Source organism: Garra rufa, chromosome 11 (genome assembly GCF_049309525.1).
Source record: "Garra rufa chromosome 11, GarRuf1.0, whole genome shotgun sequence".
In the NCBI taxonomy this organism is placed as follows: domain Eukaryota; kingdom Metazoa; phylum Chordata; class Actinopteri; order Cypriniformes; family Cyprinidae; genus Garra; species Garra rufa.
This window is the reverse complement of record NC_133371.1, coordinates 41,574,617-41,599,509: the sequence shown is the minus strand read 5'-3', so window position 1 is coordinate 41,599,509 and position 24,893 is coordinate 41,574,617. Positions and strand designations below refer to the sequence as shown.

Below are 24,893 nucleotides of genomic sequence, written 5' to 3'. Positions count from 1 at the left end.
GTGTTGTATGGTCGTATCTGTGCGATTGTATGTTTGCTGTGATACTGAGGGAACATTAGATTAGCATTAAAACAGGAAGCCGAGTTCCTGAATCAGCAAACTGTGCTGTGAATGTGAAATAACTCTTTCCAACATAACAGCAGGGCTTCCCACACAATATCTTGTTTTTTTCTTTTTATTTTTTTTTGGTCAGGTTAAGCACTTCCTTTCAGTGGTCAAATATGTTCAGTATCAAGAGGTCAAACTAAATATTAAATGAGCTATAATTTATTTGAAGTTTGCAACCTTTCTTTAATTTTTTTATAAATCAGTAAACACAAAATAAACATCAAATTTAAACAAACATAAGAATAAAACACTAAAATGAGTAACAGGGTTGTTATAGCTCTCATTAGGGGCCGGTAAGTTTAATAAGTTTGGCTGTTGATTAACTTATTTCTCAAAAAAAAAAAAAAAAACTGGTCTTAGTTCAGTGCTAAGAATTTCCCTGTATATTTTGTGTGTGTGTGTGTGTGTGTGTGTGTGTGTGTGTGTTAGGGTTAGTGCTGTTACTGTTAGTGTCAGAGTTCATTTTAGGGTTAGTGCTGTTTTGTGTAATTCTCAGCCAACATCTTGGTCTTAATCTACACACACGCTTCTAGAGAGTAATTAGTTTAAGATGTGTCTTGATTCCAGCTGTGTGCCCCCTATCAGGTATCCCAGAGAGATGGGTAATTAACCTAGCAGCTAATGAGATACATCACTAATTACACCACACACACATACGGAGCAAATAAGACTGGATATTCATCGATCTGTACAGGAAGTCTAGTTTGTGTCAGCATGGCAGTATCTGTGTTCGCTTAAATGAGTGGACTTCCGTGTTCATTTTTGAAACATTGCTTTGGGCCTTTAAGCCTGTTGTTTTAGGTCCTGTTTGAGTGTAAATCAGTGAACACATCCTTTAGCCTGGTGTGCTAGCATCCTGCTCTTGCTTCCAGTAAGATGCTTAGCATTCACGCTATTGATTTTCCCATTAGCACTTTAGCCCCCTCCAGTAGAGAGGATCAGAGAGAGCTCAATATAACAGCTTGAATCTGAGTTCAAGAATCTGCGCTGTTCAACCTAGAAACCGAGCAATTAGCCCCCCAACTGCAATTCACAAACCCTGTATTCTCCTCAGACACCGTCTGTGCACATGCTTGTTGTTTAGGTGACTTAACTGTAGATAAATCCAGTAATAACTATAAGCATGTTTTAATTATTTAGCTATAGCCCTCGGTGTAACCACAAGGCAGGCTTAAGTAGCAACATCATATGTTTGCATTTGTAAAATGTACCGGCAGCAGCACAAACTTGCACAATTAAAATGCCTATCCAAATGTGAACCTGTTTCTACTTAGCATTAATGCAAATTGCAATTATTTTAGACGCCTTATAAGTTGAACCCTGTTGTGAAAGGCTGCATTAATATAATTCAATTTAATTCAGCTGCTTTACTGATCAAGGCCTGTGGGGGCCGTGTCTCTGGAGAAACCTGGAAGTAGAGTCAATAGGGAACTTATTCCGGAGGCGCTGTCACGGGGCAATCCCCCGTAGACACGGCCCTATGTTCTGCTCAGTTGCCTAAAGGGAAATATAATGCAGATGGAGGGGGATGGGGGGAGCCGAGACAGACAGAGACATTTAATTGAGCAGATCTTGGTGATTCCAGGAATTGTCTCTCATGTAATATTCAGCTCTCGGTAATACAGCTTGGCAAAGAGCTATTGATCACAGTCTAGACCTCTCTCTGCTTTCCTTCACTGTTCCTGGGTTGCTTCTCTCTGAATAGTGACAGTAAAGTTTGTTATGCTGCTCAAATTTAACATACTTCGGATTCTAAATGTTACCCCTTTTTTCTCTCCTTCCTTCTCTTTCTAGGCCAGGGTGGGATGAATGTGCTCAGTAGCTCAGAGGATGGAGTGTTGTGACTCTGTCTCCAACAATGGAGCCTCTGGCCCCCACACACAACAGCCTCCTGGGCTCTGCAGACCACTGGCCCCCAGTCCACTTCTACTGGCCAGAGATCAAGCCATTCACCGGAGCACAGCAGCTCTGTCCAAGCAGGGGCGGGCTGAGGAGGAGAGACTTGCAGGGAGGTATAAAGAAAGAGTTAATGAATGTTCAACCAGAGAGATGTTAAAAGATGCAGCGGAGAGGGAGAGGGCAGATGAAGAGGAAGAATGTGATGTGGAGAAGCCTATTGGAGAGATCCTGTACCAGCCTGATGGGTCTGCCTACGTGACGGAGAGTAAACTTACAAGCGGTGTACCCTCCTCCTCGTTAGGTGCCCCTTCCTCCATTGTTAAAACCTGTTACGTTTCCTTGTCTCAAAGCCCCACTCCACAGATCTTTTGTGTCTTCCAATTGCATAACCTTGACGACAGTGATAGTCTAGCTCTGATGACCCGCCAATCCAAAGATAGTGCACCTGACATGGCGGGATCACCAGAGACAGGAGCGACATGGTCCGGTCTAACCAAACCCATCCTGATGTGCTTTTTGTGTCGGCTGTCCTTTGGCCGTACACACTCGTTTAGGGCTCACGCTTCTCAGCAACACAACATCACCTTCAGCGATGAAGAACAACATCTGCTCTCGTTTAAACACACCTCTGCCATTTTACAGCCTTCTGGCTCAGGCGACCGGCCGCTCCTCTGTTTCCTAGAACCAAAAAGGAATTGTGAGTCTGTGGTACCGTTAAACCTGGCATCTGGGAAAAGCGCAGAGGACACGGCAAGAAGGAAAGAGAATGAAGAGCCTCTGACCTCTAAGCCAGGACTCCCTCTCCTGCCCTCTCCACCCAGAACCTCCCCTGCTACCTCAGTACCAAGCCCTGCCAAAGACCCTTCAACCCTGGGAAGAGAGGGCACACAAAGAGGCAAGGAGGACGAGATAAGAAAGACTGGAGAAAGTAGTGAGGGAAGAGAGAGGAGATTGTGTTTAGAGGTAGGCAGCACTGTAGATAACGGTGCTCACAGTATTAGCAGCAGTAGCGGACAAGAGCACATTACTGAAGCTGCTCTGTCAAACCAAAGCATTTCCAAACCTCCAAACTCTGTAACAATAGCAACCAGCTTTATGAACAACACCAAAACCCTTACAGACTCTGAGTCAGAGTGTGGAACAAGCTTTAACTGCCACGACCCTGCACCTGCTTCCCTTGTTGTGGCAAACCCGTCCACTGTCACTACTACAGAACAACTTGCCAACCAAGAGAGTGCCACAGCAACCGAACCAAATGACCAGTTAGAGAATGGTAGCGCCATAGCAATGGAACCAACCGCCAGGTTGTCTGAAGATGACAGACATCTGCCCAATAATCATAGCCATTCCACGTCCCCTACGCTCAGTCCCACCTTAACCCAAACTAGTCAGCCTTTTCTTGAAGAAGGACACTTAGATGTGACCTCTAGAGGAAGGTTGGTGGTGGCCGGTGATGGAGGCTTCGTTGCAGCCGGAGACGATGTCCAAGGATCTTCTTTCACTTTTGGTGTTCAGACCTCTCTGGTGCACACCAGAAACTCCTGCAAGACATTGAAGTGCCCGAAATGCAACTGGCACTACAAGTACCAGCAAACTCTTGAAGCCCACATGAAGGAGAAGCACCCGGAGTCGGACTCTGAACAGTGCCCGTACTGCAGCAGTGGGCAGAGCCACCCACGCCTAGCAAGAGGCGAGACCTATTCTTGCGGGTACAAGCCCTTCCGTTGCCAAGTCTGCCAGTATTCCACCACCACCAAAGGCAACTTGAGCATCCACATGCAATCGGACAAACACCTCAACAACATGCAGAGCCTGCAGACGCAGTCACATGCGCACAGCCCAGCATCCCAACCCAATCCATTAACCCATTCGCATCCTACTCTCACTCACCCCACCCAAGCCAGTTCCCCCTCTCCATCCAAGCTCAGAGGACATGCGTCGTGGCGGTGCGAAGTCTGTGATTATGAAACCAACGTGGCACGCAACCTCCGAATTCACATGACCAGCGAAAAGCACACGCACAATGTGCTTCTCCTGCAGCAGAACCTGGCACACATGCAACGTCAACGTAAGCACAACACCACCGAGCTTTACCGCCACTGCCAACCTCAGAGCAAACTGCCCGATGCCATCACTTCACAGAAACTCTTTGATTGCATTCTATGTGGCTGCTTTTCCTGTGACACTCTTGAGGAGCTAAGTCAACACCTGACCATGCAGCGGTCACTACCCAATTCCTACTGGAGGAGCACAACTGGAGACACCCATCATTGTCGCCTTTGCCATTATGCCACGCCTCTGCGAGCTAACTTCCAACTGCACTGCCAGACAGACAAACACGTACAGCGCTACCAGCTCGCCGCACACCTTCGAGAGGCCAGTAGTCAACATGGAAACAGCGAGGAGGAGGAAGAAGAGTGGCGCCTCAGATGTGTTGCTGCTGGAAGTCAGGTGCAGCTCAGGTGCAATGCTTGCAACTACGAGGCTAGCAGTTTGGAGAAACTGAAGCTACACACCATGAACTCCAGACATGAGACCAGCCTGAGACTATATAAGGTAAATCTTACAATTCAAACCAGAAAGTCTGGGGCAGAGATCCCCAAATCTGGCTTGTGAGATCCAGAGTTTCTTAAGCTCTGAGCCAGATTTGAGGATCCCTGGTCTGGGTCCTGATATTCCTGTCAGTAAAATCCACAAGATGCCCTGACTGACGCCATTCTTCCCAAGGCCTGTAAGGCCTCTTTGGTAATTGAGATAGATTGTATGTTATTTTTTCCCTCCTGCTAATGTGGTCCATTAACTCAGCACATCTCTAATCAGTTTAGAGTTCTGTAAAACAAGTGGACTGGTGTTTCTCACTGTGGTTGTGTGTGCATGTGATGTTTAATTTGCTTTGAATCTGTCTGCTCAGCTTTCACCAGACCTTGGACAGAGAGAGAGATTTAACGTTTATTTGAGCAAAGCATGTTAAGTAACATCTACATAGGTGTTTTTACAGGGTCATATTGATCCTGCATTGATCTATATTGTGCTGTCCGCATTAGAGGAAGCCACATATTGATCATTTATGCCTACATGGTCAATATATGGTTTCCGCTAAAGTACTTGAGTATGTTATTTACTGGTGTTGAAATGTGAGCTGGATGAGTGTTTTATTCATTGATTTAACTTCTTTTCTGATTTTCTTTCTTTCACTCACGTTTAATGTTTAACTTTCTCCCAGTATTTGCAGCAGCTGGATGGAGTGGAGTCGGAAGATGTCTGGCTGCACTGTGCGCTGTGTGATTTCTCCACTCAGAACAGCCTTTCTTTAGTGCAGCACTCGCATTCATTGAGCCACCAGAGAGGGGAGGGGCTGCTCAGACTACAACGAATCCAAAAGGGTCTGCAGGATGAGGAGGAGCTTGGTGCCATCTTTACAATCCGAAAAAGCCCTGCTCAAGAAAATGGTACGAGACACACATGCACAGTCGCTTTGTTAATCATAAATGTGACCCTGGACCACAAAACCAGTCTTAAGTCGCTGGGGTATATTTGTAGCAATAGCCAAAAATACATGGTATGGGTCAAAATTATTGATTTTTCTTTTATGCCAAAAATCATTAGGAAATTAAGTAAAGATCATGTTCCATGAAGATTTTTTGTAAAATTCCTACTATAAATATATCAAAATGTAATTTTTGATTAGTAATATGCATTGTTAAGAACTTAATTTGGAGAACTTTAAAGGTGATTTTCTCAGTATTTTGATTTTTTTGCACCCTCAGATTCCAGATTTTCAAATAGATGTATCTCGGCCAAATATTGTCCTAGATGTATACATCTCAGTTTTGTAAAATTTAACCTTATGACTGGTTTTGTGGTCCAGGGTCACAAATAAGTTTGGATATGGAAAACCGAGTTAAGTTCATAGGTTTTGCAAGGCAACAAAGAATGTTTTTTTAAACCAGTTTAAAGTCACATTTCAAGGGTGGAAAATAAGCAGATTTAACCACAAGCAGAAAACCAGCTTTTGATGCTACATTAGTGAGAATTCCTTAAACCCCAAATCAAAAGACTAACTGTCCCTTGTGTGTTGTGCTCATGACGCTCAAGGCTCTAAACACACACAACAGAACAACAGAGGGGGAGGGGCTGACAGACATGCCGAAAACCAGAAAGAATAGAAGAAGAGAAGAGGGCAGATATTTACACTGGGGTAATTGAGAAAACCGGGTGGTGGAGGCAATTAGCATTTAGTTCTAAGTAGGGGTGGGCGGTACACCGGTGTCATAGTCAGCACCGGTGTGACATTGCGCTACGACATGGATTTTCTAATACCGTCAATGCCATAATAAATCAATTATGTGCCTCGAACGGCTGCATTTACATCAATAATAGCTAATTCTAAATAATAAGGCATTACATTTTCTTCAAACGTTCAGTTGTGGTCTGAATACCTGTCCTTATACTATATATCTTGTTGTAAATATAAAAGTAAAACATATTCGTATCAGCTTTGCAGGTGGAAGGTAAAAGGGGAGTGGCCATTAAACGACTGGTGAAACATCGTGAAGAAAGGTCGGGCCTGTAGCCTATACCAGGGGCAGACTTTTCCCGTTCGGCCGGCCGAAGGATTTACACAGCGGATCACAAATTGAGCGGGCGCGAGGCGAACTAATATTATATATAACTTGCTCGTGCTGTTTACTTTTACTTTTGATTTTTTGCGATAACGCACACTCTGTGTAAAGGGAGCAGCACATCTTATAACAGATATTTGTCAGTGAGTACAAGATTGCAGCAAATCCTCCAGTCTATTTTTGTCATCTCGCTTTACTTTCGACCCGTGATCATTCAAATCTAAAGGTCATTGTACACTGAGTCTGATTTTCGTATGCGTTTTTTTTTTTAGTTTTCTCATATTCGCCATCCTTATCAAAATGCTTATTATGGATGCGAAAATGCAGAAAATCAAACACGATCTGAATTTTTTTTTATGACGGACGAAAGTTTCAGAGGCAGTGTGTAAACTCGATTAACATAACCTGTATTTTTTTTTTTTTTTAATGTGCAAAAATCTCGGACAAAAATTTCGTACTCATGTGTGCAATGACATTAAATCCAGCAGCTCGTGTTGGATGCAGGGTTGCCAAGTCCGTGTTTTCCCCACAGAATTGGTCTACTTTTAAACTGTTGCTATGGGTTGATTTCCCGTCAGTTATTTAAAGGTTTTAAATGTTGCAGAAATTAAATTTAAATAAAAAATAATTTTTGTTTTGTTGTACACTGTTAAGTAAGATCTTTAGGTTTTTTGCAAAATAAATAAGTTGAGAATGCATACTCTCCCATGTCTCTTTTTGATAAGGATACCTACCATTTACTTATTATATTATAAAAATATTAACTTTATTCACATACTAAAGGGACAGGACAGGCTACTCCTCCCAAAATGTACCAAAAAAAGTAATACTGTGATACTATACCGTCACCGTTCAAAAGATGAAAAGTACCGTGATATTAATTTTAGATCATATCGCCCACCCCTAGCTCTAAGACAGAATAAGCTCAGCTAATGATTTGAACAATAGCCTGACCTTGGCACCCAGCCTGTTTGTATATGTACATATGCATTTGTGTGCGAGAGAGAGAGAGAAAGAAGAGCGTGAGTGGTGTGCTTTTTGTTCAGAATGGTAGGAATTGATTTTGTTAATTGACTTGCCAATAATCACATTTGTAACATCTTCACTGGCAAGAAAGAGGCTAAACTAGAGGGTTAGCCAGTCAATGCAGCCAATAAAGGCGCAACCCACTAACAAGGCATGAGTTAATTAACATTCGCCAATTAACATTTTAAAGGAAAGGCAGGGAGAAAGGCCAATATAGATTCCTAAAGACTGACAGGTGTTTTGTTCCCCTTTTTTCAATTCTAACATTCAGTATATTTGTTTAGTAATTGTTAAAAAGCAGGTTATATGGTATTTTAAAGTGTCCCAATATGTGACCCTGGACCAAAAACATCTTAAGTAGCATGGGTTTATTTGTAGCAATAGCCAAAAATCATTATATGGGTCAAAATTATCGATTTTTCTTTTATGCCAAAAATCAGTAGGATATTATGTAAAGATCATGTTCCATGAAGATATTTTGTAAATTTCCTACTGTAAATATATCAAAACCTAATTTCAAAATAACAACAAAAAAACTTGATATTTTGAGCACTTAATTGAAAGTGTACACATAACATATTGTACTTCGTAGATGCTTGTTGGTCCAAATACACTCTTAAAAATAAAGGTTCTAAAGGGTTTTTGCAGTGATGCCAGAAGAACCATTTTTGGTTCCCCAAAGGACCTGCTAGGAAATGGTTTCTAAAACCACCAATTTGAAGAACATTTTAAAAACCTTTTTCGGCTATAAAGAATCAAACGGTTCCATAGACATTCAAGGTTCTTAATGGAACCATTGATGCCAATAAAGAACCTTTATTTTTAGAAGTTAAAAGAAAGCACAGACTTCTATTTCATGGACAAGCATTTAGCGAATCCTGTGTTGAACTTGCCAAGATTACAGAAGCAGTCCTCTATAAAATCACAAGCACACAACTAAAGGTTTGAATTGTGTTGCTGTGATAATATGAAAAAAAAAAAAAAACTTTCACAGTGCAGAACACAGCAAAATTTAGAAAATATGATGACCTGTTAAGACGGCTTAAAGTGGACTCTATGTTTTGAGGGGCAATATGTGACCCTGGACCAAAAAAACACTTAAAACCTTATGGGTTTTAAATTTTTTATATATATATATATAATCTGAAAGCTAAATAAATAAGCTTTCCATTTATGTATGAATTTTAGGATAGGACAATATTTGCCTGAGATACAACTATGAAAATCTGAATTCTGAGGGTGCAAAAAATCTAAACATTGAGGAAATCGCCTTTAAAGTTGTCCAAATGATGTATTTGGTAATGCATATTACTAATCAAAAATTACGTTTTGATATATTTACAATAGGAAATGTATAAAATATCTTTACTTAATATCCTAATGATTTTTGGCATAATAGAAAATCTAATTTTGACCTACACAGTGTATTTTTGGCTATAGCTACAAATATACCTGTGCTACTAAGACACATATTAGGGTCACGTATCTTTATTTATCACACACTCAGATATTTTTACTTACTTAAAAAAAATATTTTTCAAAAAACCATATGACCTGCTCTTTAAAATCCTTAATTCTGCAAAAAAAAATGAAATCATAAACATGGAAAACTAAAAAGAAATACGGTATACTAGTGTTACATCACGATGAACAGAAATGGTGACGCTCAGGGTACAAGAAAAGGTTAGCAGCAGTGTGTCGTGCACAATCAATGCTAAAGTTGGAGAGTGAGACTTGAGTAGCTGTTTCAGTGTGAATTTGAACCTGTAGGAACATCGGATCAGCGCTGCTTCCGACCTGCTGGAGCGCCGCAGTTGAATGGCTGGTTATTGATCTCTTTAGGAACACCAGGGCATTGCCTAATTTATAATCAATACTGGATCAATGCTGCTGAGCATTTGTATATTGATCCCCGGGACGAGTAGGAAGTGCTGATGAAGTGTGTGTTGAGTGTGCGCCTGGAGTGTGTTAGCATGTGTGGGTGCATCTGATCACTTCATTACAGGCTGAAATGACCTCACCACGCTGAGCCACGGCCATCTGTTTTGTCCAAGACGTACATGCAGAAAGAAGCATACACAGATGCGTCGTGGCCATTCAGAGTGAATGAATGCCCCCCCTTTGGGTTTTGAAGTGGATTTTGAATGCAGATTTGAAATTAAAATATTTGTGCCTTTGTTGTATGATTTAGCTGCATCCTTGTCTAAAACCTACTTTAAAATTCGTGACCCTGGACCACAAAACCAGTCATAAGGGTCAATTTTTTAAAATTGAGATTTATGCATCATCTGAAAGTTGAATAAATAAGCTTTCTTTTGATGTATGGACAGTATTTGGCCGAAATACAGCTATTTGAAAATCTGCAATCTGAGGGTGCAAAAAAATCTAAATATTGAGAAAATCCCCTGAAAATCTTTCCAAATGAAGTTCTTAGCAATGCATAATACTAATCAAAAATTACGTTTTGATATATTTACAGTAAGAAATGTACAAAATATCTTCATGGAAAAGATTTTTGGCATAAAAGAAAAATGGATAATTTTCGCTACAAATATGCCAGTGCTACTTAAGACTGGTTTTGTGTTCCATGGTCACATTAGTTAAATTTGGATTCTTTTTGCATTTCAAATTGACCAAATTTACTTACATTTGCCATTTTGTCACAATTTAATGATTCAAAATATTATGAATTTTCACTATTTAATGATTTCCTTCAGGGCTATGCATATTTATTTACTGTTGCTAATTTATGCATTTTTTAAATTTCCATTCCTAAGCTTTCTCGTTGAGATTTTCCCTGTGAAGGATGCTCAACAATAGACTAATATTTTTGGCCAGGTTCAGTGCGGTGTGTGTGACTTTGAGAGAATGACTGAGCGAGAGGGCTCAATGGGGCGGTCGTAACTAGAGCGGATTTGACAGTTTCAGGTTATGTGTTCTGTGTTTATGGGTGTGTTGGTTTGATAGGAAATCAATAGCGTGTCTGTCAGGATAATTGGTGTTCAGATGGCCTTTCTCGCTCTCTCTCTCACCCTCTGTCATAATCACCTTCTCAAAGAACCACCAGAAGATACCTCGGCCTGTCTTTGATTGGTCTGTTATGACAACCCTCGTGCATTTTTTGTTTCCACTTGCCCCCCTTCCCCTAATACCACAACCACACCCCCCTTTCCCAAAACCCACCCAAATCAACTCTGTTCTTCTTTTCCCTTCCCCCACGTAGCAGAACAATTACTCTGCTAAGAAAGCAGAAAGGCAGAAAGCAAGAGAGAAGAGGATGAGGAGAGGGAGGGAGGGAGGACGTTGAATGGGGTATCTGGTTTAGTGTGTCCCGAGGCTGTGTGTTTTGTACCTACGGAGCTCAGCTGAAGCTTTTAGACGCTGCAAAAGAACAACACGGCATCGTTGCGCTTTTTTGAATTTCCAACTCTCTGCATTCTTTTTGATTTTTAGAGTCGGGGTGAGATTAAAAAATAACAAGCCAAAACTGAAGGCTGTTGTCAAAATATTGCCAGTGAATGTCATCCCATATGTTTTGGAAATGCCTGATTTAGTAAGAAAGCTACAACTAAGTATCAAACTGAGCACAGTGCAAAGACCTATTGTATAAAGATAATTTTTAAAGCCTGTCATGGCTGCATTGTTCGCCAATTTGTGCTTTGAAATGGACTCTTTGTGTGTGACCCCCCTGACCTCTGCTGCATTATCTTCCTCCTGTGACTTTTCAAATCCCCACAGGTCAAATCAAGCTCTGCTGACGCCACTGACTTTACCTCTTCCATTCGTTGTATGTTTTACTGTAGAGGATCAATATTTTTAACTTTTGTGTGAATCTAAAAGAGATATTGTACATTATTACTGTATTGTGTCGGTCCGTCTTTGTGTTAATATGTTTGAGGATGAGCACTGAGGTTGGCTGGGTCTCTCCGAGCTAGTGGAGACTGACCCCTATAGGTTTGAATGTGATTCTGCAGTCAACCTGGCTTTGCAATTCTATTTGTCAAATTTGAGGCACTTTCTGAATTTGCTTTTCTCTTTTTTGTCTTTTAAGGAGATCAGAATGGAATAGATTCTCCCACTGAGGTTACAGCCAACCAAGAAGACAGAAATAATCACGGAGACCGAATGGAGAAGAAAACAGGTCCTTAATAAAATTTCCCTTGCAAAGAAAACAGTGTTTGTTTTTTTTCAGTTGCTATTTCTTCAATGCCCAGATTTTGCATTAAATGTATTGTTTTTCTTGTTAAAATCCAACACAATTTAATAATATTATCATGCATGCATTTAAACCAAAATTTATTCAGACACCTTCAAAATTTCTCACATTATCACAGTTTATTTGCTGTAGTTTAGAAAATGGTAATAAAATTTGACAAGAGCACAAAAGTTAAACTGTCAGAACAAATTCATCTTGATAATGTCAGATTTCTCAAATTTTTATCAATTTTTCTGGTAGTCCACTGGAGGAGTTTTTGGGTGTAATATATCACAGTTTACTTTATTTTGCTCACTTACATAAATGAACCATAGTGTCCTGCACCCACTAGTATATCTGGTGTCTGAATAATTTTTGGTTTAACTGTATATTATTAATATTTGCATTGTTGTTTTCCTTGCTGTCTATGATACCAACTGGGAACTGTTTTACAATGAGCTTACTGTTGTAAATAATGTGCAAAAATGTGCGCACTTATAAATGATCTATTTGCATCTTCTACTCATAGATGGATTTATTCAAACGGAAACGGAACAAAATGAGTCGTCTTCCAGTCCGAAGCGTCCCTCATCTGGATCTGACGAGTCAGTTGAGCCCTCTCCCTGCAAACGGCCACGAATACAGGAAGAGGTCTGCTGCAACATATTCCTCACTCATTTTCTTTACCAAAATGCACCATTTTATAGTCAATATAATGTTAATATATGTTAATCAAGTTCTTTAAAACTACTAATGCGACATACAATATTGTTTCTATAAAGAGAAACGACATTGACCCATCATTGCTTTTTCTGTATAGCTTGCAGAATAGTAAAAATGAGTAGTTGTGCAAGCCCTAGAAAATAATATGCAACATTAAATGCCATTTGTGACCCTGGAGCACAAAACTAGATATAATGGTACATTTTTTGAATTGAGATTTATACATCTGAAAGCTGAATAAATAAGCATTCCTTTGATTTATTGTTTGTGAATCTGAGGGTGTGAAAAATATTTGTTTTAGATAAAATCCCCTTTAAAGTTGTCCAAATGAAGTTCTTAGCAATGAATATTACTAATCAAATTTTTAAAAATCTTTACTTAATATCCTAATGATTTTTGGCATAAAAAAAATATATAATTTTGACCCATACAATGTATTGTTGTCTATTGCTTCAAATATACCCGTGCTACTTACGACTGGTTGTGTGGTCTAGGTTCACATTTAATACTACTGTATATCTGATACCATCACTATACCAAAAAAAACAAAAACAAAGCCTATAGTTATTTAAAGAAATTGAATGCTGCAAAGACGGTATGTAGTTATTGTACCTCTAAGTATTTCTGTTTGTTGTCTCTCATTCAGATGCGGCAGTGTCCATTCTGTCGGTTCCGTCATAGTGATATTGAGCGTCTGAGGAGTCATGTGATGAACCAGCATGCAGTTCAGCCTGCTGTCCGCTGCCCACTGTGCCAAGACACGCTGCACAGTATTGCCCTCTTGCGTACCCACCTCACACATCTGCACAGTGTCACTGCAGACTGCACTCAGAAGCTCATCAACACGGTGAGGGGAAAAAAAGACACACAGTATGAATGCATGATATAGATTTAGAATTTTTGCTCATATGTATAGTTTGCAATTTTGTAAAGCATTAAAGCAATCCACAATCTCTAGTAAAAAACTCTGAACAAAATACAACAAAATTACGTGTTTAAGATATTAAGAATTCGTTTTTCAAAACATTATCTTTTGAATGAAATTTTGACAAAAATTTACAAATATATAAAAAAATGTTTACAAGCAGCTAAACAATCACCTGATATTTACTGAGAATTTTATATTACATATTGCATAGTGCTTGTTAAATTGTTAAATTCTACAATGTCGTGTAGGCCACCATATTTGCTGTAATTATACATGTTATTTTGGCCGTCAGCCATGCTGCTTTCAAGATATTAAAAAACATAATTCGAAAGCTATTCCTATATATGGTGCAAAAATTGTGTTTATGCAAGAAAATGTTCGGCGCGGTGTGTATGTGCGTGTGCGGAGGGGTGTTTAGACCCTCTGTGACTCCAGCACGAGCGAGCGGAGACAAGTAACGACATTGAGTGGGGGGAAGGGAGAGGTAGCTGCCTCAGATCCAATGAATATTAAAATTAGCTTTTTTATCTGCAGAATATAAATTGATACTAATGCACCAGAGCTTGTTTGAAGCCCAAGCAGACATGCCTCACTGTTTCTGAAAGGTTGGACATTTTTTGCCAATTCAGTCAGCTTGCGCTGAGTGCTTTTTCTTGCGTAAAAGGCTTTTCTGTCTTTCTTTCCATTCATGTGTTCTCCCCTCTCATATCTTTCTTGGTCTTCCTTGCCCTCTGTTCTGCCATCTCTCTTGATTTCTCTCCTCGGCACTTTGCGTTCCTCTCCCCCCTTCCCCAGCTGAACTGAAATACAGTAATGAAAATAATTGTGCTTCATTAGTTCTGAGCCAGTGCTAGGTGATTTTCGTTATGAACCGTGCCTGGTAATTATGTTCTAAATTAAATGTGACCTTGAAGAGGACTTGTGTGCCTTCCTCGTGTCCCTTTAATACAGCACTTTCCTGAAATGGTGTGCTTTGTGATGGAAATAGCAGCCATTTTGTTTGGTTGCTCTCCCTCCCTCTCCCCCCTTAAAGTTGCATTGATTTACACATTTTAAACTTGAGTGGGTACAGAAGGAGAGAAGGAGAGGGAGATAAATAAAGTGGCTTTTTTACATCCAAAGTTAGCTAATTGTGTTGTCACAGACCAAAGAGGGCTTCCATTCATACTTAACCTTTGAACTGCTTTAAGTGTTGGTTCATGACTGCGATTCCATTTTGCCATCTGAAGTTAAGGGTCTATTCTCTCACACCATGCATCGTTAATGCACACATGTAGCAGGAGCACAGCATAATGACCAATCATTTTCAGAGATAACAATGAAATGACTTAATAATGAGATTTTGTGGATTAATTAATCCACAAAATGGATTTATCAAACCTATTATGATTTCTTTTTTTCCCCCTTGTGATCAGGTAATTGCTTCAGACGTGCTACCAGAAAAGATGTTTTTGCCAGTGCACAACTCGGATACACAGCTGATAAATGCAAATGAAACAAAGAGACTGGATGGTTAGTAAAAATCTCACTATTTTGCTTTACCAAATTAAATGAAAGATTTAAAAAAAAAATGCATTTCATTGCATCACAATGAATTCACAACTATCCTTTTTCTCGTTTTTTTTTTTTTAATTAGAAATTTCAACCGATGCTGAACCCGAGAGAGGTACAACACCTCACTTGGAGGCAGCAAAAATCTATAAGCAACCGTCAGATGATGCAGAATCTACAAAGGAGAACAATGCTGCTTTTCCTTGTTGGCAGAAAGGCTGTAACAAAGTCTTTACATCCTCAAGTGAACTTCAGACACACTTTAACCAGCTCCATAGCCAGAAATCTCAAACAGCAATATCTGATCGCCACATTTACAAGTACCGGTGCAATCAATGCAGCCTAGCATTCAAAACCCCTGAAAAGCTGCAGCTGCATTCTCAGTACCATGCTATCAGAGCTGCGACCATGTGCTGCCTCTGTCAACGTAGTTTCCGTACAGTGCAGGCCCTTCGGAAGCATCTTGAGACAAGCCACCTGGAGCTGAGTGAAACCCAGATACAGCAGCTTTACGGTGGTTTGATGATGAATGGTGAGACCCTAATCTCCGGGGATCAGAGTTTTGGCGAAGAGGAGGGATCGCCAGAAGAAGCTGGGATGAAAGATGATGAAGAATGTGATTTGGAGGAAAAACTACAGTTAAGTCCTACAGAGAATGACTCAAGTTTGGTTAAAGATAATGTTGAATGTGACCCCAAGCAGCCTGTTTTTTCTCTCAGAAAAGGTCCGAATATCACAATGGAGAAATTTCTGGATCCATCAAGGCCTTTCAAATGTACAGTTTGCAAGGAATCCTTCACCCAGAAGAATATTCTCTTGGTGCACTACAACTCAGTGTCACACTTACATAAACTTAAACGCTCTCTGCAGGACACATCAACTGGCTTGCAGGAGCCTGTCAACAATGCAGACCACAAACCATTTAAATGTAGTATTTGCAATGTAGCATACAGTCAGAGTTCAACCTTAGAGATTCATATGCGCTCTGTCTTGCACCAGACCAAAGCTCGTGCATCCAAGCTTGATTCATCCACTTCTAGTTCTGAATCTGTTGCCCCTCCCCCAGGCAAGGCATTGTCCAACACTCCTGCAACTATGAAGCCTGCCACTTCCTTGAACAATGCTGGTCTAAGCCTCCAACAAAACAATGAAATCAATGGCACACCTGCAAACCCAGACACTCATCCTTCGACATCTGACATGAGGAATAAGTTGGTAAACATGATTGATTCAGCTACCAAGCAGCAACAGATGGCATTACAACAACCACCATTACAACACCAACAGCAGCAGTTAGCCCAGGCTCAAGCCCATCTCCAGCAAGAGCTCCAAAAGAAGGCTGCTCTTCTTCAGTCCCATTTATTCAATCCTGCACTTTTACATCCTTTTCCTATGGCAACAGAGGCTCTTCTTCCAGTGCAGCAGCAACAGCAATTGCTTCTTCCTTTTCTTATTCCAGGAGGAGAGTTCCGCATGAATCCAGAAGTAAACCTTAAAGGCTCTGGACTAAACATAAGCACATTAAAACCTACTGTAAATGAGGATACTGCTGAGTCTTCCAAAAAAGATGTCCCAAAAAATTATTCCAAACAGAAACAAAATGAAGATCTTGCATGTCCTGAAATGGATGAACAGAAACTGACCAATGGTCCACCAAGTGAGAAGGACACAGATGGACAGAACTGTAATGAAGAATCAAATGAAATTGATAATGTAGGCACCAGAGAAAATCCTAAATCTCAAGAAAATGAAGGCGTAAACAAACAGATGTCAACCAATGGAGAGAGTTTTAATAAGTTTCTTCCACCCAGAATAGCCCATGATGCGCCCGGGAATGCTTCAAAGGTTTTGCTTGAAAACATTGGTTTTGAATTAGTCATGCAATACAATGAAAATAAGCAAAGATATCAGAAAAACCTTACTGAACCAATACCAAATGGTGGGGATGTGTCTGACACTAAAGAGGTGGATCATTCAGAAGATATGGAGAAGCTAGAGTGTGGGTCTTGTGGGAAGCTTTTTTCAAATGCACTGATACTAAAGAGCCATAAAGAGCAGATTCATCATTCCATATTCCCTATTAAGTCATTGGAGAAATTTGCCAAAGACTACAGGGAGCAATATGACAAACTCTTCCCATTGAGACCTGCAACTCCAGAAGCTTCTCCTGTCTCATCCCCTTCTCCTTCCCCTCCTGTGATTCCTAATTCTTCAGTTCAGCAGCCGCAACTGCAACAACCAGTGCAACCAATTATTCCTGCTTCTACACTTAGTGCTTCTCCTGCTACTGTCTCCATTTCTCAAGTTAAGGCTCCATTAGCCCAAATTCCCTTACCCATGGAACTGCCACTCTTCCCCCCACTCCTAATGCCTCCCATATCCTTGCAAGCTTTAACTCCTCAGGTCCCTGTCCATCTGCCCCCAGTGGAGGGTGGACTGACTCCTGATTTGTCGCAGCTTTATCAACAGCAGTTAACTCCAGCCATGTTACAGCAACAAAGTAAAAGACCTCGAACCAGAATCACAGATGACCAGCTTATAATCCTGCGTCAGTATTTTGATATCAACAATTCTCCAAATGAGGACCAAATCCATGAGATGGCCACCAAATCTGGTTTGCCACATAAGGTCATAAAGCACTGGTTTCGGAACACTCTATTCAAAGAACGCCAACGCAACAAGGACTCTCCATATAACTTTAGTAACCCTCCCATCACAACACTGGAAGATGTAAAGGTTGATTCTAGACCACCCTCTCCTGAACCATCCAGACAAGAGTTTTATGGGAGTAAGAGGTCCTCAAGAACCAGGTTTACTGACTACCAGCTAAGAGCACTGCAGGACTTTTTTGATGCCAATGCATACCCCAAAGATGATGAGTTTGAGCAACTGTCCAACCTCCTTAATCTTTCTACCCGTGTGATTGTGGTATGGTTTCAAAATGCCAGACAAAAAGCTCGGAAAAATTATGAGAACCAAGGAGAGGGAGGGAGAGAGAGTGAACGTCGAGACCTATCCAATGACCGCTACTTTCGTACGTCCAACAACAGTTTCCAGTGTAAGAAATGCAACATAGTCTTACAACGCATTTTTGATCTTATTAATCACCAGAAACAGCAGTGTTACAAAGATGAGGATGAGGAAATGCAGAATGACCTGAATGAAACTGCATTGGATTTTAAGACTGAGTGTCATAGTCCAATATCTGGACCCTCTTACTTTACACAAGCAGCTTCTTGCTCAAGCCCCTCCAGTTCATCTGTGTCTAGTACTAATGTGAAGTCCTCTGATTCTGAGCATATGCACACAGCAAGTCTCACTGGGGAGCTTAAACAAACAAATGAAGCATCTTCTGACCCTAAACAGGCTGTTAGTATCAACTCTGAGGTTGAGGAAGCAGAGAAAAGAATGCAGCAGCCAAAGCCTCTATGCGAGGAGAACCAAAATGTAAGCACAGAGATTTCCTCTCACCCACCTTCTAAACAACAACAGATTTCCAGCACATCTGAAACAAAACCAGCTCCATCACAGAGCTCCCAAACAATTTTTAGTCCTTTAGAGATTCCTTCAACTGAGCAGCAACAGAAACCACCCCAAGATATGAGCCCTTACCACTGCATCCAGTGTAAACTGAGCTTCCCCTCATTTGAACATTGGCAAGAGCACCAGCAAATGCACTTCCTTACCCAAAGTTACTTTCCCACCCCACCGTTCCTAGACCGTCCTGTAGACATGTCTCTTATGCTGTTCGATCCTGCTAATCCTCTACTTGCAAGGCATCTGCTTTCAGGAACACTTTCCCAGATAGTGGCAAATCCACCTGCAGTGACCACCATTCCCGATTCAACCATAAACTCTCTGAAGAGGAAACTTGAAGAGAAAGCAGGATCCAGTTCTATGGAAAATGATTGGGAAAATAATGGGGAGGAACCCCAGCGAGACAAACGTATGAGGACTACTATAACACCAGAGCAGCTGGAGGTATTATATCAGAAATATCTTTTGGACTCCAATCCAACACGCAAGATGCTTGATCATATCTCCAATGAGGTCGGTCTTAAGAAAAGAGTGGTTCAGGTCTGGTTCCAGAACACCCGAGCTCGTGAGAGGAAAGGCCAGTTTCGGGCACTGAGCCCATCTCAAATCCATCGTCGCTGCCCATTCTGTCGAGCTCTCTTTAAAGCACAGACTGCTCTTGCTGCCCACATACGATCACGTCACTGGCATGAAGCAAAGAATGCAGGCTACAGTGTGGCAATACCTAATATAACCCAAGACCGGGAAGGTTCTCAGATCAAATCTGATCTCTTTGATTTTGCCAACTATTCTCAATTTTTTAACTCCACTGATGATGTAGACTCTCCAGCATACAAAGGCATGGACCTGTCTTCACATCAGCAGCGTCTGAGTCCAAAACCTATTAAAGGTGATGGTATGGAAGACTTTGAAATGCCTTCCATGTCAGTTTATCAGAATTTTGAACAAAGCAAGCTGAATAACTGCGACCCTAACACAAACACGGCTAATGACCGTACAACCGATGAAGGAAATGACTCTCTAGAGGCTAAACATGGCAGTACTGACCACATGTCTCCCAGCACTGAAAGAGAGGCTTCTTCTGAAAATGATGAAAAGATGTCTTCTGGATTGGTTAGCCCTGCAATGAGCTTTAATGCAAAAGATTTTGATAATGATTTAGTCTTGGATTACAGTGAAAATTCCAGCCTGGCTGATCCAGCTTCACCATGCCCTGGTAGCTCCAACAGTCAGAGCTTTGATAATGACAGATACGGTAATAAACGCTACCGCACTCAAATGACCAACCTGCAGGTAAAAGTGCTCAAAGCCTGCTTTAGTGACTATAAAACCCCAACAATGCTTGAATGTGAAGCCTTGGGCAATGACATTGGCCTTGCCAAGAGGGTTGTTCAGGTGTGGTTTCAGAATGCTCGTGCCAAGGAGAAAAAGGCCAAGCTTAGCCTTGCGAAGCAATTTGGCACAGAGCGTACCTCTATAGATAGACCCAAGAAAGAGTGCACTCTTTGCTCTGTTAAATACAGTGGCTGCTTGTCTATTCGTGACCATGTCTTCTCCCAGCAACATCTTGCTAAAGTTAAGGAGGCCCTGGGTGGCCAGATGGAGAGGGACAAGGAATATTTGGGCTCAGTATCTACTCGTCAGCTGATGGTGCAGCAGGAGGTAGATCATCTGAAAAAGACAAGTGATGTTCTGGGAATTGTGCAACCACAGGCTATACTGAGCGCAGTGGGGCTTAACCAAACTGCCCTCCACTGTCTGAGCCAGTCTTCAATGTACTCAAGCATACCAGGTGGTAGCAGCACAATGACTGAGGATATTTCTTCTGTAAAAACAGGTATGTGGCTAACCTACACTTTGTTTTAAAATTAATTTTCTTAACAAAATTCTTAACAAAATTCTTTTATGCATTCATTATTATAGGTGGTGCCAGTGACACCCCCATAAATGAGCTGACCTGCAAGCCAACCATGACGCCCTCTTCTGCCATATCAGCTATGGATGACAAAGATGTAGTTAGCACAACCAACTCTGTCTTGACCCCAAAGACCACGGAACAAGAACTCCAGATTCCCAAAGAAAAAGACACTGAAAGTAACAGAATTCCCACTAACAAGCTTGACAATACTCCACTGGGAAATGCTACTTGTGCAAATTCTTCTAGCAAAAGTAAAGAGAAGTCAGACTCTTCCAGACCATCAGTATCTACTCCAAATAATGGAAGAGAATATGCTATTGACCCAGCTCAGCTACAAGCTCTTCACGCAGCAATGAAAAATGACCAAGCTGCTCTGCTCCCTAGCCCCCTTTTTCCCTGTCTGATGCCCGGCTTCCCTTCACTTTTTTCTCCCCATATTCCCACACCTATGCCTGGAGGCCTCCTACAGCCCATGTTTGGCATGGATAGCATGTTCCCCTACGGTCCAGTCTTGCCACAGGCTCTGATGGGGCTGTCCCCGGGCTCTATTCTCCAGCAATATCAACAAAATCTGCAGGGTGCACTGATGCAACAAAGACTGCAGCTGCAACAGAAACCGTTAGTGCAGCTACCAGAGAAACCAAAACCTAGCCCAATCTCTGCTCGCCTCAATGCAGAGAACGCCGTTTCATCCAAACATGACAAGAAGCAAGGCACACCCAATGGCACAGATTCCCCGTTCATTAACTCTGTCAACACTAAGCAGCCAGAAGTGGACAATAACTTTCTTCTAAGCCACTGTATTGTCTCCAAAACCGAGTGTAGAAAAGAAGGCAAGGATGGTCAACTTTACGATTGTCTCGCCTGTGAGGTGTCTCTTACTGGGAATGCAGCGCTCATCAAACATCTGGAGCACCCTCAGCATAGACAAAGAGCGGCAGAGAGACTGAATGCCAAAGAGCATGCTTCTCCTCGATTACCTCACATCAGTCCCTCATCTACCTCTCAGTCAAACCCATCCAGTGAACAGAGATCTTCTACAACTGCCCAGTATTCTTCTGAAACCTCCATCCCTAACCCGACCAAAAGTCTCCAAAGCTCGCCCCTGACTTCAGTTTTACCTGAGGCTTCCCAAAGCTCACCGGCTTCTCCCTCACATCATGTTCTTTCGCCTTCAAATGTTACCTCAAGCCTGACAAGCCCTGCAAAGACTTGTCACATAAAACCAATAGACTCTGTGGATGGGCGTTGCGAGAGCAACGAGTCAGAGGAGGGACAAGACTCAACATAATGTACTGGAGCAAGAGGTTTGATGCTTTCCATAACCATTGTTTTTATGGCTTGGAGAACCTCAGAAAAGACTCCATGAAAAAAAAAAAAAACAGGAGGAAAGTTGAACAAAATGTCTCCACTGTAGATTACACTTGGGGAAAGCTATGACCCAGAGCTAGTTTGGCAGACTGTTTTCAAAGGACTGAATCCTGTAGGATCCAACTTGCATTAACAGTGCTTGTAACCAAAAACAAGTGTCAGTAGAATGTTTTTTCCATTTCAATATGTTGGTTTTTAACTAAAACTTGAGTATATGTAAACTGTTTGGAAACTAAAGGGTGCACAGCTAAAGACTGGTGAAGAACCTAAGATGGTTTCACGATTACCTAACTAACCAAAAGTCTGTTTCGAACGCATGCGTTTGAACAGACCCTCATAAAACACCTACACTATTTTTTGCCCTGTCAAGTGTTAAGATATTATATTATTGGCTTAATGAAGTGATGTAATGTATTTTGATGTTGTCTTCTCTCAGGTCAACAGCTCTCAATTTTGTTCTGTTACAAGACATACCAATAGAAAATATATGAAGCCCAAAAGAAATGTGTAATGAATGAAAACGTCCAATTCTGATTTGTTTTCAAACTAAGCTAGTAGATGTTCTTTTTTTTTTTTGTGGACAAGTACTTGTCCAGACACAAACGTATTGCAGACCGTTGTAAATTGTGGAAAAATATGATTTAGCTTTTTTTTTCATTTCGAAAAATGACAAAAAAAACATTCTGTGTTAATGATAGATACATGTATGAACATTTTGGTGTTGCGTAGATTGTTGAATTCAAATGACTTAATTGTATGGTAGGTTTAAAACAAATTACTTGTATATTTAACTTTTGTATCGTCCCAGTCAAAGACACTTGAGGCTGTTTAGCCATGCTCATGTTAAAACATAGCATTTACCCTCTAATGCTGTTGAAAATTGTCACTGTACAACCAACTTCCTCTCCTGCACTGAGCCAAGTTGAAAGACCCTATCTGTGTATGAATTAGATCGATGCACATCTATAAGATATTTTCTATTTTTGTTGTCTTCTAAACAGAACATTTCGATTGTGCACTTATTATGTTTTCTTCTTTTGCCTTTAATACTGTAATTTCACTTTTAAGGCAGTAGTTTTTCATTTCTCTTTTACTACGTGGTTGATTTTATTTCTTAACATTTCTGCACTTGCCATGACTAACAATAATAACAGTGATGATATTATGAAACAATAATAACTTACAGTATTGCTTTAATGGAAAATCCAAAGATAAAGTAGTCTTACCATTGGTGCATACAAAGGATGGGAAAAAAAAAACTTTATACTTTAGAAAATATTACTGTTTTTAAGGAATGGAAATCTTTTTAGATGATGGAGCCAGCTACGAGAAAACTGTTTTAGCTAACTTATTAGAACATTTCTGACCTCATATATGAAACAACCAGAGAACCAAAAATAAAAACAAACAAAACAGAAAGCTTACTCTGAAAATATGGGACAGCACTGTCGTGCAGCCATTGTAGTTTGTATTATAGAGGTGGAGATCACACAGTTTGCTTCTCTGTGTCTGGCCTTTCTTTTTTGTCTGGTTATCTTGTTTGATTTTGTTTCTTATTGTTTGTTCTACTAAATGTACTGGGTCTAATTGTTGAGGAAATAGAGTGTGCTGCTAATGTAGGTTTGTACTAAGATGCATGCTTGATTTTGCTTTTCGCTGAAGCTTTAATGACGACCGTCAGTAGCCACAAACCCCGTCCCCGTTCCACTGCAGTTGTGTCCACACATGACTGCGAAGACTGTGACTCTCCATGAACTACATTATGTTCTCCTCTTAGCCAACCAATGTTGAAAACCAATGATGTTATATTTATACAAAGTTTGCATTCCAAATATCACATTTGTCATTTGTTTTTTTTGTTTTTCTCTCCATTGTATTCTACTTCTAAGGGGACTGTAACGTATGCTCTCACTCCTGAGTCTGGACCTGCTGTGAGAGACTGTTTACTCTGCGTGTTCCTGGAAATGTTATTACTGTAGCGATCGCCAAATAATGTATGTTCATGATGCACTTGTGTTTATTCATGTGACTCACTGGGCTAATGTCTCCTGTCCTCTTATATACAAGCATTCAAAGTGAATAAAATCTGTTTCCTTTTAATACTTTGACATGTCTTTATGCTCCTCGGGAATCTCTGTCTTTTTAAAAGACTTTTTGACTGCCCCGTCTAACAGATTGAAGGTTGCAAGTAACACATTTTCACCGAAAATGCACACCAAATTTGTAGTGATCGAAGTTCTGTGATTTGATCATGTGCGTTTCTGCTATGTCCTTAATCTGATTGCATGCACCCTACTCTGCTGAGGCAGTGTAAAGGAGACGGGCAATCAGCCAAAGCACTAGAAATCAATGGAGGTTAAACGAGACAAAATCAATGCAGCTAAAGTTCAAACTGAGATTCAAGTTCATGTGTATTAGCAAGAGACAGCGTTGATAACAGTGTTGACTTGTGCTCAATATATGTAATGCACGGCGTTATTCAGAAGAGAAAAAAATATGTTGTACTTTTATTTTGTGTATGTAGGCTGTGTATATGAGAGAGCTATGCCTTATGTGGGAGAGTATCTACTCTGATCTCAGATCTTCCTAAAAGGGAAGTTAATGTAAATTTTAGCATCTAATGTAATCAGCATTTTTGAACAATGTTTCAAAGTCAATATTTTAGTTTTCAAAAACTTAAGGTATATTTGTGACCCTGGACCACAAAACCAGTCATAAGTAGCATGGGTATATTTGTAATACATTGTAGGGGGCAAAATGATCAATTTTTCTTTTATAAGTAAAGATCATGTTCCATGAAAATATTCTGTACATTTCTTACCATAAATATATCAAAACTTAATTTTTTATTAGTAATATGCATTGCTAAGAACTTCATTTGGACAACTTTAAAGGCGATTTTCTCAATATTTCGATTTTTTTTTTTTTTTGCAGATTTTCAAATAGTTGTATCTTGGTCAAATATTGTCCTATCCTAACAAACTTTATTTGAATAAATAAGCACATTAAGTCAGT

The 24,893-nt window shown here is 40.5% G+C and overlaps 1 protein-coding gene across 1 annotated transcript; it reads left to right on the top strand.

Annotated features, from left to right (window-relative positions):
* Positions 1 to 1,917: 1,917 nt before the first annotated feature.
* Positions 1,918 to 23,965, top strand: zfhx3a (zinc finger homeobox 3a). The gene is made up of 8 exons (XM_073850833.1): positions 1,918 to 4,563; positions 5,231 to 5,456; positions 11,707 to 11,796; positions 12,380 to 12,501; positions 13,220 to 13,420; positions 14,917 to 15,013; positions 15,138 to 20,426; positions 20,513 to 23,965. Exons 1-8 carry the CDS (start codon positions 1,918 to 1,920, stop codon positions 21,796 to 21,798), a joined length of 9,957 nt encoding a protein of 3,318 aa, XP_073706934.1. The 3' UTR covers positions 21,799 to 23,965.
* The last annotated feature ends 928 nt before the right edge of the window (positions 23,966 to 24,893 follow it).

What these genes read in the sequence shown, in the direction of transcription:
- zfhx3a (XM_073850833.1), top strand. Translation starts at nt 1,918, where the DNA reads ATGTGCTCAGTAGCTCAGAGGATGGAGTGTTGTGACTCTGTCTCCAAC. An exon ending in CCAGCCTGAGACTATATAAG is followed by an intron (nt 4,564 to 5,230) that starts GTAAATCTTACA and finishes ACTTTCTCCCAG; the next exon opens with TATTTGCAGCAGCTGGATGG. An exon ending in GGCCACGAATACAGGAAGAG is followed by an intron (nt 12,502 to 13,219) that starts GTCTGCTGCAAC and finishes TCTCTCATTCAG; the next exon opens with ATGCGGCAGTGTCCATTCTG.